A 17,765-nucleotide genomic window follows, 5' to 3' on the forward strand; every position below is an offset into this window, starting at 1 on the left:
GGAGAAATAATGTACACTCAGCTCAGGATGAAAGCTCCAAGTGCTGGATAATGGTTTATTTCATCTTTCTGAATTCAGCTTCTTCTGATTGATTAGCGTCACAGGTTCTGGTGATGTTCCCATAAGCTCCCACACTGCAAAGCCAGGTCACCCCTAACTGAGCACACAGCCCTCCAGACTCCATGGGCTGTTCCAATAAGCATCTTTCTCAGGCGATATGAGATAGCAGGATGGCTCTCGGTAGCTCCAAAGGTACAGCCTCCTGTGTTCAAGTCTGCCGGAAAAGAGAGCTTTTTCTAGGTTTTGCGACTCCCATCCAACTCCTGGGATTCATTCTGATTGTACCAACCTGGTCACCACCACGACTTCACACACACACACTTGAAATGTAGCTAGGGTGATTTTGTGTGACCGGTGCGGAGTAGGCGCTCAATTTGTTGAGTTGCTGAATAAGACTGAGCCACAACTCACTGTTAACACTGACACTTGTTTCCGGCTGGATTCTCTGTCCTTCGCCATAACGCTGAGGATCCTACCAGCTCTTCCGCCCTGAGTTAATGACAGTTATAAAATTCCGTGATTAGCTGTGAGAAAACAGGTGGCCTACCAAAGCAGCTAAGACTACACTTCCCGGAGTGCATTGCGGTACTCTCTTGCGTCAATTTCAGTTTACTTTTCCTCTCAGGGAATTTCCGGGTTGTGTGGGCGGGGCCAAAGGAGTGACCCAATAGGCATCTCCTCAGGCTGAGGGGGTGGGAAATTGTCCAATGAGCATCTCCATAGAGGGGCCAATCAGCGGGAAACTGGGGTAGCCGCCGCGGGTGGCGTCACTAAGCTGCGCCAGCTGAGCTTGGTGGAGCCCAGCCCCTCTGTCCTGCCTATTCTCCCGCTCACTCTTTCCTCAGGCGTCCGTCGATCCGGTTTCCATGTCTCCGGTGGACGCACCACCCCGAAACCTCCACACCCATGGCTGCTAGCCTGAGGAGGCCCTCTTTCACCACCTGTTCTTCCCCTACCGACACGGACGACGAGGGCGTGCGCGGCACTTGCGAAGATGCTTCTATATGCAAGAGGTGCCTGCCCGGTGCGGGGTTAGGGGCCAGCATTCCGGGGGTCTGGGGCCTAGGTCGGGGTGCGGGCTGTGTCTAAGGAATACGCTTTTACGCCAAAAGGCATCGGTCAACTCGTGTGACATCTGTGAAATGCTCAGAGCAGGGATTCATCTACTTAACTTTTAATTATCCAACTTTTGGCGTTTGCCAGGCACGGGACAAGCCAGGGGTTTTTGTGCCTGGGACATGGCGCCGAACCAGGCAGACATGGACTTGGCCTTCTCAGAGCCACATTTGTGTTGGAAACGCGTGAAGCAAGTAACGACTGCAGTTTTGATGGGTTATGAGGAGAAGTGCAGGTCCTCCCTCTTTCATAGGTTATGTTTCACTGGGACTTGTCATGATCCCCATTGTGCACCTGAAACTCAGGCCAGTTAATGGGGGAGATGACCTGTCCAGGGCCACTTAATATTTGCGTGCAGCGCCAGTATTTTCCAGAGCTGTTACCTGTGTGTTATGGGAGTCTACACTTTCAGGGGTGTGGTGAGGGCTGTGTGGGGATCGCTGTGAGCAAAGGTATGTGTCAAGTACCTGAAAGCATGAAGAAGAAAACATGAGGCTTGAGTGTATGCTACTCTTTCATTCATTCAACAAAAATTATTGAGAGCTTACTTTGTGCCAGGCTTTTCCTTTTGGTTGGTAGGTATTCAGTGATTGAGAACAAAAGATGAACAAGATTGACATGGTGTCTGAACTCATCTGCCTGGTTGGAAAAGGCAGGAAGCAAGTAATTACTCAGGAAGTAGCATAATTACAATTTTGTGTTGGGTGCTGAGAAATACAGTGCACCATTAGAGTTTGTAATTTAGTTGATAATGTTTGAGCTGGGAACAGAAGACTTAAAAAAGAAAGAAAATGCATGTAGGAGGGTGTTCAGGCAGAGCAAGGAAGGCTCATGGACTGTTAGAGGAACTGAATAAATGCCTTGGAAGCTGGGGCCGTGTAGGCACTGAGTCCAGAAAACAAGTTTTGGTTTAGGGCTTGTACTTTGTGTAGGTTCTTGGAGACGAAGCATAGTGATTCAGAACATTGACTCTGGAGCCAGACTGTCAGGCTGGTCCCAGCTGCGGAAACTTGTGCAGGCTACTAAACTACTTTCTGTTTCAATCTCCTGATCTATAAAGTGGGGATGAAATAATATTCAGTCATCTGTAAAGTAAAGATGAAATAAGATTCAATATTAGTAGAGCACTTAGGACAGTGTCTGGCATGTGCTAGGTGTTAGTGGTGGTTGATTACATAAATAAATACATTCATAAGTATTAAAGGCCTGAAGGCAGTTCTTGGTGGAATTTATGACGTTAATGAACTACACCCAGCTTATTTCTTCTCCAGCTTTTGGTTGCTGTTGACTACATCTGTAGCACTGTTGAATTAAAAGCAGTTTTTCTCATATTGGCTGCTGTCTGCTAAGAAAATCAGAAGTGTCTTCAGAATTACCAGAGGAAAATAAAATACTTTTCAAGAGCAAGTTAGGGTTAGGTTTACTTAATATCAATTGGTAATGATTGGCTTATTTAATGTTTGTTGGTAACATTTGCTTGCTCGCGTGTGTGCTAAGTTGCTTCACTCGTGTCTGTCTCTTTGTGACCCCAATTCTGTAGCCCACCAGGCTCCTCTGTCCCTGGGATTTTCCAGGCAAGAATACTGGAGTGGGTTGCCATGCCCTCCTCCAGGGGATCTTCCTGATCCAGGGAGTGAACCTACTGTCTCTTAGGTCTCCTGCATTGACACGGGGTTTCTTTACAACTAGCACTACCTGGAAAGTCTGGCTAACTTGCTTACTTAAAGCTAATTAGCTACTATATATAAGATAACTAATAAGAAACTACTTTATAGCACAGGAAACTCTACTCAATACTCCATAATGACCTTTATGGGAAAAGAATCTAAAAAAGAGTGGATATATGTCTATCTATAACTGATTCACTTTGCTGTAGTAGCAGAAACTAATGCAACATTATAAACCAACCATATTCCAATAAAAATGATTTTTAAAGCAAATTAGCTATAAAATAGTTCAGACACAAAAAGTACAGAGAAATAATGTAACTAGAGCATGTCTTTCCTTGTCTCTCTCTTGGATAGTTTTATAGTTTCAGCTCTTCTCTGCTTCGGATTTTAGCGCCCTCAGTGTTCTTCAGCCATCTCAACATTGTAGAGAAAGTTTGGGTTTGGAACTGCAGAGAATCTAAGGCAGTGGTTCCCAGCCTGAACTGCACACCAGCGTAGACCATGGAGCTTTTAAAACATATGCAGTTACTTGGGCCCAACTCTGGATTCACTGAAGCAGAACCTTCTGGGATGGGTCTTGGGTCTATAAAAACCAGACCTGTTTGCCATCTGGATGCATTTCTTCAGAGCCTTTTTTTCCTTTTCTTTTTTTTGCACCAGGTTTTCTCGCATCTGGAAAAAACATGGGATGAGATGGTGAGAATCCATAAGTTAATGTTTTAAAAACATTTTGCAGGATTCAAGGACTTTCAAAGTCTGATACTGTGACTTGCATCTTCCCTGTAATGTTTAGAAGCCTTAAGTCTTGTCACAAATTCATCTTGTTAAATAGGGATTCCTTGTGTGAATTGTGGGCACGTTACTGTCTTTTCTGCCTCAGTTTCCTCATCTTGAAAATGAGGATAGTAATGGTCACTGGCCTTTTGGATGGGAGGATTAAGGATTAAATGATGTCATACAGAGGTTAGCACAGGATCTGGCATAAAGAAAAGCCTAAAATAAATTCTTATTGCTAGTTTTAATTTGTCTCCAGTCTGAATGTTAGTTTTTTTTTTTTTCCCAATTATTTTTATTAGTTGGAGGCTAATTACTTTACAATATTGTAGTGGTTTTTGCCATACATTGACATGAATCAGCCATGGATTTACATGTGTTCCCCATCCTTAACCCCCCTCACACCTCCCTCCCCATCCCATCCCTCTGGGTCATCCCAGTGCACCAGCCCCGAGCACTTGTCTCATGCATCCAACCTGGACTGGCAATCTGTTTCACACTTGATAATATACACGTTTCGATGCTGTTCTCTCAGATCATCCCACCCTCACCTTCTCCCATAGAGTCCAAAAGTCTCTTCTATACATCTGTGTCTCTTTTTCTGTCTTGCATATAGGGTTATTGTTACCATCTTTCTAAATTCCATATATATGCGTTAGTATACTGTATTGGTATTTATGAATGTTATTTGTTTGAAGTTACTGAAATAGCTGTGGGTCTGACTGGTTCCTGCCACCCTGAGTTACAGCTGTGAGATCCCTAAAATCATGTTCAAAAAGCCAGTTAGCTCCCCAGGGCTCCTACAGTTCAGTTGTTTCTTTCTTTTTTTAAAAAAATTTATTTATTTGGCTGCACTGGGTATTAGTTGTGGCATGCCGGATCTTTCATTGCAACATGCAGGCTCTTCATTGCAGTGCAGATTCTCTAGTTGTGGCTCATGAGCTTCATTGCTGTGTGGAATGTGGGATCTTAGTTCCCCAACCAGGGATCAAACTGTTAGTTCCTCTGCATTGGAAGGTGGATTCTTAACCACTGGTCTACCAGGGAAGTCCCTGTTGTTTCTGTTTTAATTTGTTCTCTTCTTTGGTACAGAGCCCTTCTGTGGCTAATAATGCTGTCCTTGGTCTTAGCTGTTTGTTGTGAGGATTAAACGTGCAGTGCCTCCAGCAGCGCTTGGTACATAGTAGGTGTTCAAAACTGGTCATTGTCGTCATCAGCATCATCCCATTGTCCCCAGTCTTCATCAGCATCACTACCACAGACTGTATCCCTCCTCCAGTCCAATAGTTAGAGCTCTTCTGTTCAGGTATACTAGGTTTATGCCTAAGAATCCCGTCTGATTCAATAGCTATCTATAAAGCACTTAGTGTTCTTGCTAACTTACCCCAACTCCCCATTCCTCCTCTCCTATCTCCCACTTCATGCTGTGCCCCTCAGTCAGTTTCCCACTCTTGTTTACCTTTAACCCCCAGCCCCCTCCTGCAGCTCCTCCTGAGTCCTTTGAAATTACTACTTTGATCACCAGCCACCTCTGTTTCCTTAGCCTCTCTTTAGTCATTCCCTTCCTGTCTTTGCACTGACCCTGGTCCTTCCCTGGGGGCATTGTTTACTTAAAGCCAAGTCTCGCCTCTGTTTTCTCATACCCTGGCTGTCCTAGCATTGTGTGGGTGCTTAGTCACTTCAGTAGTATCCAACTCTGCGACCCTATGGACTATGGCCTGCCAGGCTCCTCTGTCAATGTATCCTCCAGGCAAGAATACTGGAGTGGATTGCCATTTCCTTCTCCAGGGTCTTAGCATTAGGATGGTCAAAATTTATGTCCTTACTGCCCTTTGTCTCCTCCCCCTGTTTCTTTGAGACCCATGACCCCAGCAGCCTCTCCTCCATATTGCTGTTTTCTGTCTGTTTGCTGGTTACTCACCTAATTCATTGACGACTTGGGCACCTGGCCCACAAGCCTTCCTGTTCATGCCATCATCCTAGTTGACTTTCTAGTGTGTGTGTGTGCAGGACCCACCCTATAGGCCGGGTACTTGTTTTCTTGAACACCTAGCCTGCAGTGATTACCTCTGCTCATTCACCTCTATTGCCATTCCTGCCATAATCCCCTGGATTTCCAGGTGCTGCGTATACCACCTCACAGATGAACAGTGCAGCACCGTCCAACCCCAGTCTCTCTTCAGCATGCTTGATCAGTTATTTCTGCTCTGCCTTCAGAACCTCAGGGCGTCCATGGTTTTCTCCAGCCTTTAGATGCTCCCCTATAGGCTCCTAGCTGTCAGTTGAGCTCAGAGTTCATAGTCCATTCCCTGGTAATTCTCTTGGCAGTGCATTTATCTCCCTTGCCCTTCATCCTAGTAAACTTCAGACCCTGGATTGAACCAGACTCTCCATCTCCACCTTGAATACTGATGGTAGAAATCACACAGCAGGGCAGCTTGGCCCTATGTGGACTAGTGTCAGCCAGCCTCTTCTGTACTCTTACGAGCTGACTCATTCATTCCAGTATGATTCTTTGGCTAGCTCCCTTTCCCACTCTCCGGAGACTTAAATCAGACATTTTTCACTTTCCTCCAACTTTTGATTTACTCCACCTTTCCTTCATCTTCAAGATCATCAGGGTGATGCCAGGGTATTGCTTCACAGAAAGTGGAAGCCTTCAGATTGGCACTCAATTAACTTCCCTCCTGGAAACTTCACCATCCTTTCCTACCATGAGAGTTGTCAGTGTCCTCTAGCAGAGAACATTAGAAATATATCTAATTTAGTTAAACAGGGTTTTTTTTTTTTTTTTTTTAATTCGAGTATAGCTGCTTTCAAAATCACTGCAGATGGTGACTGCAGCCATGAAATAAAAAGACGCTTACTCCTTGGAAGAAAAGTTATGACCAACCTAGACAGCATATTAAAAAGCAGAGACATTACTTTGTCAACAAAGGTCCGTCTAGTCAAGGCTATGGTTTTTCTAGTGGTCATGTATGGATGTGAGGGTTGGACTATAGCTTAGCACCGAAGAATTGATGCTTTTGAACTGTAGTGTTGGAGAAGACTCTTGAGAGTCCCTTGGACTGCAAGGAGATCCAGCCAGTCCATCCTAAAGGAGATCAGTCCTGGGTGTTCATTGGAAGGACTGATGCTGAAGCTGAAACTCCAATACTTCGGCCACCTGATGCAAAAAGCTGACTCATTGGAAAAGATCCTGATGCTGGGAAAGATTGAGGGGGGGACGACAAAGGATGAGATGGTTGGATGGCATCTCTGACTCAGTGGACATGGGTTTGGGTGGACTCCGGGAGTTGATGATGGAAAGGGAGACCTGGCGTGCTGTGGTTCATGGGGTCGCAAAGAGCCAGACACGACTGAGACACTGAACTGAACTGATAGCTGCTTTAGGGGCTTCCCAGGTGGGTGAGTGGTAAACAACCTGTCTGCAATGCAGGAGACGCAGGTAGACTTGGGTTTGATCCCTATGTCAGGATGATCCTCTGGAGGAGAAATTGGCAACCCACTTCAGTATTCTTGCTGGGAAGATCCCATGGACAGAGGAGCCTGGCAGGCTACAGCCCATGGGGTTGCAGAGTTGGACACAGTTGAGCGCACATGCACACACACACATAGCTTTGCACTGCTGTGTTGGTTTCTGCTGTTGCATGTGGTGAATCAGACGTTGTATATGTGCATCCCTTCTTCTTTGTCTTTCCTTCCTGTTTAGATCACCGCAGAGCGCTGAGTAGAGTTCCCTTGTATACAGTGGGTTCTCATTATTTGTCTGTCTTATGCATAGTGGTGTCTATGTGCCAGTCTCCTAACTCGTCCCACCCCCTCTTCCCACGTTGATGTCCATATGTTTGATCCCTACATTTGTATCTGTTTCTGCTTTGCATATAGGTTCATCTGTACTATTTTTCTAGATTCCCAATATATTCATTAACATACGGTATTTATTTTTCTTTCTGACTTACTTCACTGTGTATGACAGCCTCTAGGTCCGTCCACATCTCTGCAAATGGCACAATTTTGTTCCTTTTTATGGTAAATGGATTTAATGACTCATTCTCATGAGGGAGCGCTCACCTCATGGGGAGCTTTGGGGTCTCTCCATAAGGGGTATAAGAAAGAACTTACAGGATTTAGGCTTTGGTTGGATAATTTGCTTGGGGGGAGGGGTTTTCAAGGAAGCAGGGATTTGCCCAGGATTGGGTGCTCACAGGAGGCAGAGACAGTTCTGTGGTTGCGTAGATAGCTCAGAAGGCGGTGTGACAGACTTCCCCAGTGGTGCAGTGGATAAGAGTCCACCCGCCAGTGGAGGGGACACGGGTTTGATCCCTGGTCCGGGAAGATCCCACGTGCTGCAGAACAAGTAAGCCTGGGTGCTGCAACTCCCGAAGGCCGCACACATAGAGCGCTGCAGCGAGAGGGGCCACCTCGATGAGAAGCCCGAGCTCCGCATCCGAGAGCAGCCCCTGCTCACCGCAGCTAGAGAAAGCCTGCGCAAAGCAGTGAAGACCCAGCACAGCCTGGAATAAACAAGCTCCAAAAAAAAAGAGAATTAAAATAAATGACAAAATTTATGAAAAAAAGAAGAAGGAGGTGTGACTCGAGTCAGATATGCTGTGGTTAATAAAGAAGCCATAGTCCCTCAGCATCAGCCGGGGGACAGGAGTACTGGGGACCCTGCAACAGGCCTTGGTTTTGTCTGTTTGGACAAAATTATAAAGGAATCCTGGTTTTGTCTCACTTCATCACTGTTCTAGTGTTACCTTGTGCAGGTCGTCCTGTGAGATTGTTTCTGTCCAGCCAGAGGACAGCGTGGCCTCTGTGAGCACCAGGCGAGCATCTAACAGCAGTGAAGCCTGGCTCACGGCGCCAGGCCCGCTCCTAGGGGTCAGCATCACTTTTCTTTTTTTCACTGGGGAGGAGTTGAGTCTTAGACAGATGGGTGTTGGCCAGGCAGAGGAAAATAGAGACGTCGAAGAGCATAGAGATCGAAGCTCTTGAGATTGAAGTGTTAGGGGAACTTGACCTCTAGTGGGGGCTAGGTAGAATTCTGGAGAGGTTGTCAGGGAACAAAGCAGGAATGGTCCTGCGGGTTTTAAAGTGGGGAAACTGACATGCTTTGAGTTTGTATTTTAGAAAACTCCCCAGGGACTTCCCTGGTGGTCCAGTGGTTAAGAATCCACCTGCCAATGCAGGGGACATGGGTTTGATCCCTGCTTTGGGAGGATTCCCCCATGCCGTGGGGCCATCAGGCCTGTGAGCTGCAACTATTGAGTCCACGGTCTAGATCCCGTGCTTTGCAACAAGAGAAGCTGCTGCAATGAGAAGCCAGCTTGCTGCAACTCGAGAAAGCCTGTGTGCAGCCTTGAAGACCTAGCACAATCAGAGATAAATAAAAATTTAAAGAAAAAGAAAAGTCCCCAGCAGCTGTGGGGGGAGACAGGCTGGCAACAGACGGAAAGTCTGTTCCGTTTTCTTCCTGTTGGCCGCAGCCCTTGCTCACCTGACCTGGCACAGAACGTCCTTATTGTTTTGCCCGCTTCTAGTCTGGCCACCTCCCCTGTCCAAGTGTTTATGCTGTGGCCAGGGTGATTTTTCAGAATCACAAGTGTTACCCTGTCACTTTGTTACTTGAAACTTTGATTCTCCATCTGCCACAAGGTAAAACATGACACACAGTGGTAGGACACACCTCACCTTTCCTGATCAGATCACACTGCTCCAGATCTATCCCTGCCAACCGGATATCTCTGTTTGGTTGTCTCAGAGTGACCTCAGGCTTCCCTGGTAGTTCAGCTGGTAAAGAATCTGCCTGCAGGGCTGGAGACCTGGATTCGATCCCTGGGTTGGGAAGATCCCCTGGAGAAGGGAATGGCCAGTATTCTGGCCTGGAGAATTCCATGCACAGAGTAGCTTGGCGGGTTACAGTCCATGGGGTCTCAAAGAGTCAGTCAGACACAACTGAGCAACTTTCCCTTTCAGAATGACCTCAAATTCATTATTTCCGAAACTGCACTCTAGATAACCTTCCCCAATTTTCTGACAAGCCATCCCTCCCCTGCCCCCCGCCCCCAAGTCAGTGGATGGTGCCCGTTTCCCCTTGGTTCATGAGTAAAAAAGATTGGAGTCATCATGGAACTGCCCTTGCACTCACCCTTTCTGCGATCAATTACTCAGACTTTAGATTGTACCTGGAAAATATTTCTGGAATATATTTGCGTTCCTCCACCTCCACGGCTGCTGACTCAGTCCACGCTCAGGTCATCCGTGATCTGAGCCAGGGCGCTAATCTGCCTGCTGAGCTCCGCAGTGGTGCTTCCCTCCCCAAATCCAGTTCTCACACCGAAGCCAGAGGTTTGGGAAAGGTGCCTAAGCCCATGTTACTCCCTGGTTTAATGGCTTTTTATTGCTGGAGTAGGAAATGGCAACCCACTCCAGTATTCTTGCCTGGAAAATTCCACGGACAGAGGAGCCTGGCGGGCCTCAGCCCATGGGGTTGCAAAGAGTCGGACACAATTGAGCACACACACTCTATTGCTGTTAGGAAAATAGCGAAGTTCCTCTCACGGGGCCCACCCGGCCCTGCCTGCTCCACCCTGCTTCTCCAGTTTTGCTTCCCCCAACTCTTTCCCTTCTCCCCACCTCCCTCTCAGTTCCTCCAGCCACCCTGAGCCTGCCTCCCCTGGGGCCTTTCAGCAGGCCAACCCCTCCCGAGATGCTTTCTGCCTCCCCTCCTTGTCTGATCAGCTCCATGTCATCCCTCAGACGAACTTCTCCACTTGATGTTCTTTATTGAGACCCTGCTCGATGTATGGCGACTCTGTTGTAGTGCCAATGTAGAAGTGAATGAAGCAGGCACACGCGGCGCTCTTGTGGGGCACGTAATGGGGGAAGCAGCCAGGAAACAAACCCGCAACGTACCTGACACCTGCTCTGGTGGGCGCTGCCGCAGGAGTGTGGAGGGAGTTGCCCCGTGAGCTGGGATGCCCAGGGACGGTCCCACCCAGAAGGTCAGTGCTGGGGAGGAAGTAAGCCTGAGGATGGACAGGGGAAACAGTGTCCCAGGCAGAGGGTACAAAGGCCCTGGGGCAGGACCTGGCCTGGCTGGTCCAGGAGTAGCAAGACCCCGGGGGAAAGAGGAGGAGAGGAGCTCTTGTGAGGACCCAGCTTTCAGTGTCAGCGAGATGGAAGCCTCTGGGGGCCTTGGAATGGAAGACACATCCACTGTCTTGGGGTGGAACAGGATCCTCTCAGCGTCTGTGCTGAGAACAGGCTGTAGGGGGCAGCATGGAGGCAGGGAGACGTGCTCTCGGAATAGCTCAAGTCAGATGTTGGGGGCTTGGATCAGGATTGTAGTGGTAGAGATGCTGGGAAGCCATGATTCTGGATACACTGAAGGCTGAGCTGATAGAGCGTATTGACAGATCAGATGTGCGCTAAGAGAGAGGAGTCGTAGATGGCACCGAGGTTTTTGGCTTGTGTCAGATGTGGCTTCTTCAAGGAGGCCTCTCCAGCACCTGCAGGCAAGATACAGCCTCTGTTCCATGTTCCTGTGACACTCTGTGCGTCTCCTTTGTGGTAATCAGCCCAGGTGTAGTTCAGACATGTTGTTTAATGTTTGTCTTTCCTCAGAATAAAAACAAAGCAGGGACCTGTCTACTTTAGTGCCATTCACAGTATAGACACACAGTGAGCATGTGTCGGATGGTTAAAGTGATTAATGCTCAGCCGCTAAGTCGTGTCTGACTCTTTTCGACTCCATAGACTGTGGCCCACGAGGCTCCTCTGTCCATGGGATTTCCCCAGGCAAGAATACTGGAGTGAGTTGCCATTTCCTTCTCCAGAAAATGATTAGACCTGAATACAAGTGGTCAAGATGATACTTCCTAATGAGGTCTTAGAATTCTGGTGTTCTGCTTTGCTGGTTTTCAGCATTCTGTATGTGTTAGAAACCAGACCAGGGGCTGTAAGGCTGAAATTCTGTTGTGCAAATTATAGAAGTTCATCTGATTTCTCAACTAAATCCAAAAATTCCCCCCCTCCCCACCCCGCCCTGCCACCATTGTCATGAAAGCAGGTCACAGGTCACAAGATCACCTCTTAGGAAAGCCGGTGTTTTCCTGAGGGCCCTGGCCTGACCAGCCTACTTATTGCATCTTCACAGCTGTACCCCAGAGAGCAGAGCCCAGCTTCTGATCTGAAATATTTTGAAGGCAAATGCCAAGCTGCTTTCCTATTTTTAATTTGCATTTCTAAAATCACAAGTGAGACCGAACATTGTCTGCTCACACTCGTGGATATTTTTAGTGCAAATCCACTCTCCCATGTCACTACCCTACTGGGTTGTTGTCTTTTTTTTGTTTGGTTATTTGTATTTTTATTACTGATTGGTAAGAACCTTCTGTATCTGCAATAGTGATCTGTTGCTTCGCTATTTGTTGCAGTGTTTTCTTTCAAGCTGTTGCTTGTCTTTCAGTGTAGCTTGTACCGTCCATTTCATAATACAGAAGTGGTGACTCTTCAGGTTGTAGAGTCTTGACAATGTAACTTTATGGCTTGTGGTTTTTGGGTAAAGCTTTGAAAGGCCATTCTTAATCCTTATAGCATTTTCTTTTAGCACTTCTGTGGATTTGGCTTTATGGTTAGATCATTCATCTATCTTCATTGTTTTGCACGTCATAAGATGGCAGTTTTAACTTATCTTTTTCAAAGCTTATTTATTTGGCTGCCCTGAGTCTGCCTTGCTGTGCGTGGGCTTTCTCTAGTTGTGGGCGAGCAGGGGCTACTCTCTAGTTGCGGTGCACAGGCGTCTCATTACAGTGGCTTCTGTTGTGGAGCGTGGACTCTCGGCATGAGGGCTTCAGTAGTTGCTGCATGTGGGTTCAGTAGTTGTGACTGGCAAGCTCTAGGCACTTGGGCTCAGTCGTTTTGGCACCTGGACTTAGCTGCCCTGAAGCATGTGGGATCTTCCCGGACCAGGGATCTAACCAGTATCCCCTGCATTGCAAGGCAGATTCTTAACCACTAGATCACCAGGGAAGCTCTTACCTTAATTTTGTCACAAATTATTAGCCAGTTGTCACTACATCATCTGTTGAGTGGTCTGTATTTTCACCATTGATTTGAAATGTCCCTTGTATCACATACCAAATTCTTATATATATTTTAATGCAGTAATGCATATGTCATTCTTGACTTGCAGTTAAATTTTTTTTTTTTTTTTCATTTTGATGTCTGAAAACTTCTGAGTAACAAAATTACTCAGTTGTGGATTGATTCAGACCTCCCATAGCTTGCTTCACAGGGGAAGGGTAGATTTATGGCAGGTTATCAGAATTTTTTGTCCATGTGAGCAGCTGTGCTCCAGGCAGAAGGAAAAGGAAGGAATACTAGCAAGAGACATGTTGTGCGTCTGAAACCGCCCCTTTTCATCAGGAAAGCAGTAGCTTTTTGGGAAGGCCTACCCTGTAGACTTCCACGCACTTCTCATCAGCTAAGGTTAGAACACATGGCTCTGCCCCTGGGTGCAGAAGAGTGTGCACCTAGTAGCGCAGATTGATGCCTGAAACCAAATTGGGGTCCTCTTAGGCGAGGGGGTGAGTGCACATTGGAGAAGGAACTGGAGGATGTGCTACATCCTTCATCTTTTTCCCCTCGAGAATTTCCTCAGACAGTCATTTTTGTAAGGATCATTTTTTATAGTTTTATTTACTTTTGGTTGTGCTGGGTGTTTGTTACTACGCAGGCTTTTCCCTCCTTGGCGGCGAGTGCAGGCTTCTCTCTAGTTGCGGTCCACGGCTTCTCGCAGTGGTGGCTTCTCTTGTTGCCGAGCATGGGCCCTAGAGCACAGGCTCAGTAGTTGTGGCTTAGTTGCTCTGCAGCATGTGGGATCTTTCTGGATCAGGGATCAAACCCGTGTCTCCTGCATTGGCAGGCAGATTCTTTACCACTGAGCAACCAGGGAAAGCTCCCTCAGATGTTGATAGAAGGCTGGCAAGGAGAGGGAGATAATTTATACAGAGTAAGATATTCAGTTTGATGAGTATTGGCAGTTGCATATATCTGTGTACCACCACCTGAAACAAGATATAAAATACTTCTGGGTCTCCAAAAAGTTCCCTTGTATCTCTAGTTGGTCTCTTTACCAACTAGAGATGGTCGGTTACTCAGCAACCATTTTTCTGATTTGGGCTCTCACAGGTTTCCCAATTCTGGAATGTCATATAAACGGAATCATACAAAATGCATTCTTTTTGTGTCTTCTTTCACTCAAGATGGTCTTTGAGATTCATCCATGTTGTGCACATTGTCAAAGATAAAGCTGGATGCCAGTTAAAGTGGAAAGGTCAGATATTTTAGTAAGTAATAACTATTGCAACAGGGAAAAGAATCTAGCATGAACTAAACTCAACTCTGATTTGTACAGAGGGTGTGCGAAGGGGAGAATGAGGGAGGAAGCAGGGGGACAAGGCAGGAATCAGTAGAATCAGAGAAAAATTATAGAAAGTGTGAAAAGGGGAGTTAGTCCATGTGAAACCATCTGGATTTGCTAACTGGGAGACAGCAAGGCTCTATCTTCAGGTGTTGCCTGGAACAAACAGTAAATTCTTCTAGAGTTTTCTCAGGTCGTCCCCCTATGGGGGGGACTGGAGACATCCTTAGGGGTGTGGCCTCAAGCTGTTAGAAACTATGTCAGTGTTTGCTCAGGTCTTTATATTATAGGCCAAGACCAAGGTCTAGTCCAGGAGGGCTCGTTGGAACCTGGCTAGAGTTTGGTCGAGGAGAGAATCTTTGTCACTGTAAAATGGCTTGCTCCTTTGTGTGTTGTGTGAATACACCATGATTTATTCATCCATTCCACTGATGATGAACATTTGAGTTGTGTCTAGTTTTTGGCCATTCTGAATAAATGGCAATGAACATTTTTATATAAGCCTTAAATTTCTCTTGGATCCAAGAGTAAAATTGGTTAGTCATAGGGTGAGTATGCATTTAACTGCAGACAAATTTCCAAAGTGGTTTATCAAATTGTACTTCCCACCAGCAATGTGCCAAAGCTCCGGTTGCTCCATATCCTCGTTTAACATTTGTCAGTGGGTGAGCAATAGCGTCTCATTATGGCCTTAAATGGCATTTCCTTGGTGACAGATGTATACTTATTGGCTTTTCCTACATCTTCATTTGTGAATTACCTATTAAAGCCCTTGCCTATTTTTATTGATGATGATAATGTTGATTTTTGACTTGTTAGAGTTCATTGTATATTTTGGATAGAGATACTTTTTCAGATGGATGTGTTTTACATATACATACACATATAGGAAAATGTGGTGGTGTGTGTGGTCATTTTGTCACTAAATTGTGACCAACTCTTTGCAACCCTATGCGCTGTAGCCTGCCAAGCTCCTCTGTCCATTCTCCAGGCAAGAATACTGGAGTAGATTGCCATTTCCTTCTCTAGGGGACCTTCCCAACTTGGAGATCGAACCCTGGTCTCCTGCATTGCAGGCAGATTCTTTACTAACTGAGCCACCAGGGAAGCCCAACATAAAGGAACATGAGCTGCCTTGGCTCTCTGGGTACAAATCCAGCTGGCAGCACTGGTATAGGTCTATTTCTGTTTCATCAATCTATTTTTCCACCTTTATGCTGAGACCACACTGTTTTGATTACTTCAACTTTATAGCGGGTCTGAAAATTAAGTAGTATTAAGCAGTTTTAGTTCTCCAACTTCACTCTTCTTTTGAAGATTTGTTTGGGCTATTTTAGATAGCCCTTTGTGTTTCCATTGTAGAATCAATTGTTAGTTTCTTACAAAAAAAGAAAAGATGGCTAGGGTTTTGACTGGGAGTTAGTTAGAAACTTAGCATTATTCAGGTCCATGGCATCCTGTTACTATGTTCTGTGTTATAGTAATTACATTTTCTGGTTTTGTTGTTAAAAAGTTAGATATGGGACATTACACCAAGGGGACTGACTTGATTCTCCTAGTTATTTCACTCTCTGTGAATGTAGGTTCCTTTTCCATTTACACTTTGTCCCCTATTCAATGACTTCTTACAAGCAAGACAGTAGATTGTAGATCATATTACTCCTTATAAAGTAATTAGATGTTACATGAAGCCAAGAGGCCAGTCTCCTTTGGGAGGAAACTATCCTGTGAGTCTTCTTAGTTATTCAGACCCAGTTTTTCAGGTGGTTGATCCCTTAAGGTCTGCTGATCTACTCAGGAAAGCAACAAGAAGCTTTCCAGAGTTCCCAAGAAGGAAGCGAATCCAGACTCTGTTTAAGTACAGAGTCTGTTGCCCTCAAGACTTTGCTTCCTGTCTTCCATTTATAAACCAAGAGTGAAACCAACAGGAAATAGAAACCAAAAATTGAAACTAAAAGATGTGAAAGAACAACAATAAATTTAAAAATGAGAGCAATATCTTAAAGACCACAGGGCTTCCCTGGTGCCTCTGACAGAAAAATATCTGCCTGCAGTGCAGGAGACCTGGGTGGGATCCCTGGATTGGGAAGATCCTCTGGAGAAGGGAATGGCTACCCGTTCAGTGTTCTGCCTGGGGAATTCCATGGACAGAGGAGCTTGGCGGGCTACAGTCCATGGGTTTGCAAAGAGTCGGACACAGCTGAGTGACTTAACTCTTTCACTTAAAGACCACAAGCAGTGTACAGTTAAAATCCCTAACTGAGGAGTTCAGGTTTTTTTAAGCATGAGGCACCTGTTCTCCTTGCTTGGCCCTGCAATAAACCTTTCTCTGCTTTAAGAAAAAAAAAGAAAGAAAAATCCCAGACTTGAAAAATTAAAAAAAGAAATCTTTTAAATTATTTATGTATTTTTTGGCTGTGCCAGGTCTTAGCTGCGGCACAAGGGATCTTTTATTTCAGTTGCGGCATGAGAACTCTTAGTTGAGGCATGTGGAATCTAGTTCTCTGACCAGGGATTGAACCTGGGCCCCCTGCATTGGGAGTGCAGAGTCTTAGCCACTGGACCACCAGGAAAGTCCCCCAAACTTGAAAATTAATGCTGAGAATACTCATTGACCTTTTTTTTTTTTTTTTTTTTGCAATTGCTGCTGCTGCTGCTGCTAAGTCGCTTCAGTTGTGTCTGACTCTGTGCGACCCCATAGACGGCAACCCACCAGGCTCCCCCATCCTTGGGATTATCCAGGCCAGAACACTGGAGTGGGTTGCCAATATATGGAATTACATATCTACATATGCATCTGTGGGCTTCCCTCATGGCTCAGCTGGTAAAGAATCTGCCTGCAATGTGGGAGACCTGGGTTTGATTTCTGAGTTGGGAAGATCTCCCAGAGAAGGGAATGACTACCCACTCCAGTATTCTGGCCTGGAGAATTTCATGGACTGTGTAGTCCATGGGGTCGCAAAGAGTCAAAACACAACTGAGCGGCTTTCACATACATATTCATCTATAAGTAGTTAAACAATACACACACACACACACACACACACGACAAATACGTACCATTTAAGCACCTGAAACATTGGGTGGGCATGCATGCTCAGTTGCCTCAATGTCCAACTCTTTGCAGCCCCATGGACTATAGCCCGCCAGGCTCCTCTGTCCTTGGGATTCTCCAGGCAAGAATACTGGAGTGAGTTGCCACGCCCTCCTCCAGGGGATCTTCCCGACCCTGAGGTTGAACCTGCAACTCCTGTGTTTCCTGCCTTGCAGGCAGATTCTTTACCAGTGAGCCACTGGGGAAGCCCTGAAACGTTGTGGGTGGGGTCTGAATCCACATTGGTAAGTAGGTTTGTAAAGTAGTCAAATTAATTTCCCTGAAGGTTCCACAGCTTGAACAAACTAGTACTTAGGGTTGTTTTGAGGGTGCTGTGTGTCTCTATTTGTCAGGCATTTGAATAAATGCCTGGCACGCAGTAAGCACATGATGAGTCTCCAGGAGAAGTGAAACGAACCAGCCGCTGCCTTGTTCCTGCTAGTCTGAGACAGCAGGGAGGGCCCCTTCCCGTTCCCTGAATCCTCAGATGAAGAAATCCCTGTTGGAGGGCGTTTCACAATTTTCCATGAATTTTCCAGTATTGCAATTGACATTCATGCAAATAGGACAGAATCAGTAAATGTTTCTTTAACGAATAGATGGTTGGGCCAGATCAGTGTTT

General features: G+C 46.0%; 1 protein-coding gene and 1 non-coding gene across 2 annotated transcripts in view; one reads left to right on the forward strand and one right to left on the reverse strand.

The window, feature by feature from the left end:
• The first annotated feature begins 833 nt into the window (after window positions 1-833).
• Window positions 834-17,765, forward strand: part of LCMT1 (leucine carboxyl methyltransferase 1) — a 65,671-nt gene continuing 48,739 nt past the window's right edge. Inside the window, exon 1 of the mRNA XM_043914550.1 lies at window positions 834-1,073. Coding sequence (XP_043770485.1) covers window positions 967-1,073 — 107 coding nt within the window. The 5' untranslated portion in view covers window positions 834-966. The remainder of the gene's footprint in view (window positions 1,074-17,765) is intronic.
• On the reverse strand, window positions 16,550-16,621 carry TRNAG-CCC. The gene has a single exon. It is a non-coding gene; the product is annotated as a tRNA-Gly (tRNA).

The sequence above is a fragment of the Cervus elaphus genome, chromosome 10 (assembly GCF_910594005.1).
Source record: "Cervus elaphus chromosome 10, mCerEla1.1, whole genome shotgun sequence".
Taxonomy (NCBI): domain Eukaryota; kingdom Metazoa; phylum Chordata; class Mammalia; order Artiodactyla; family Cervidae; genus Cervus; species Cervus elaphus.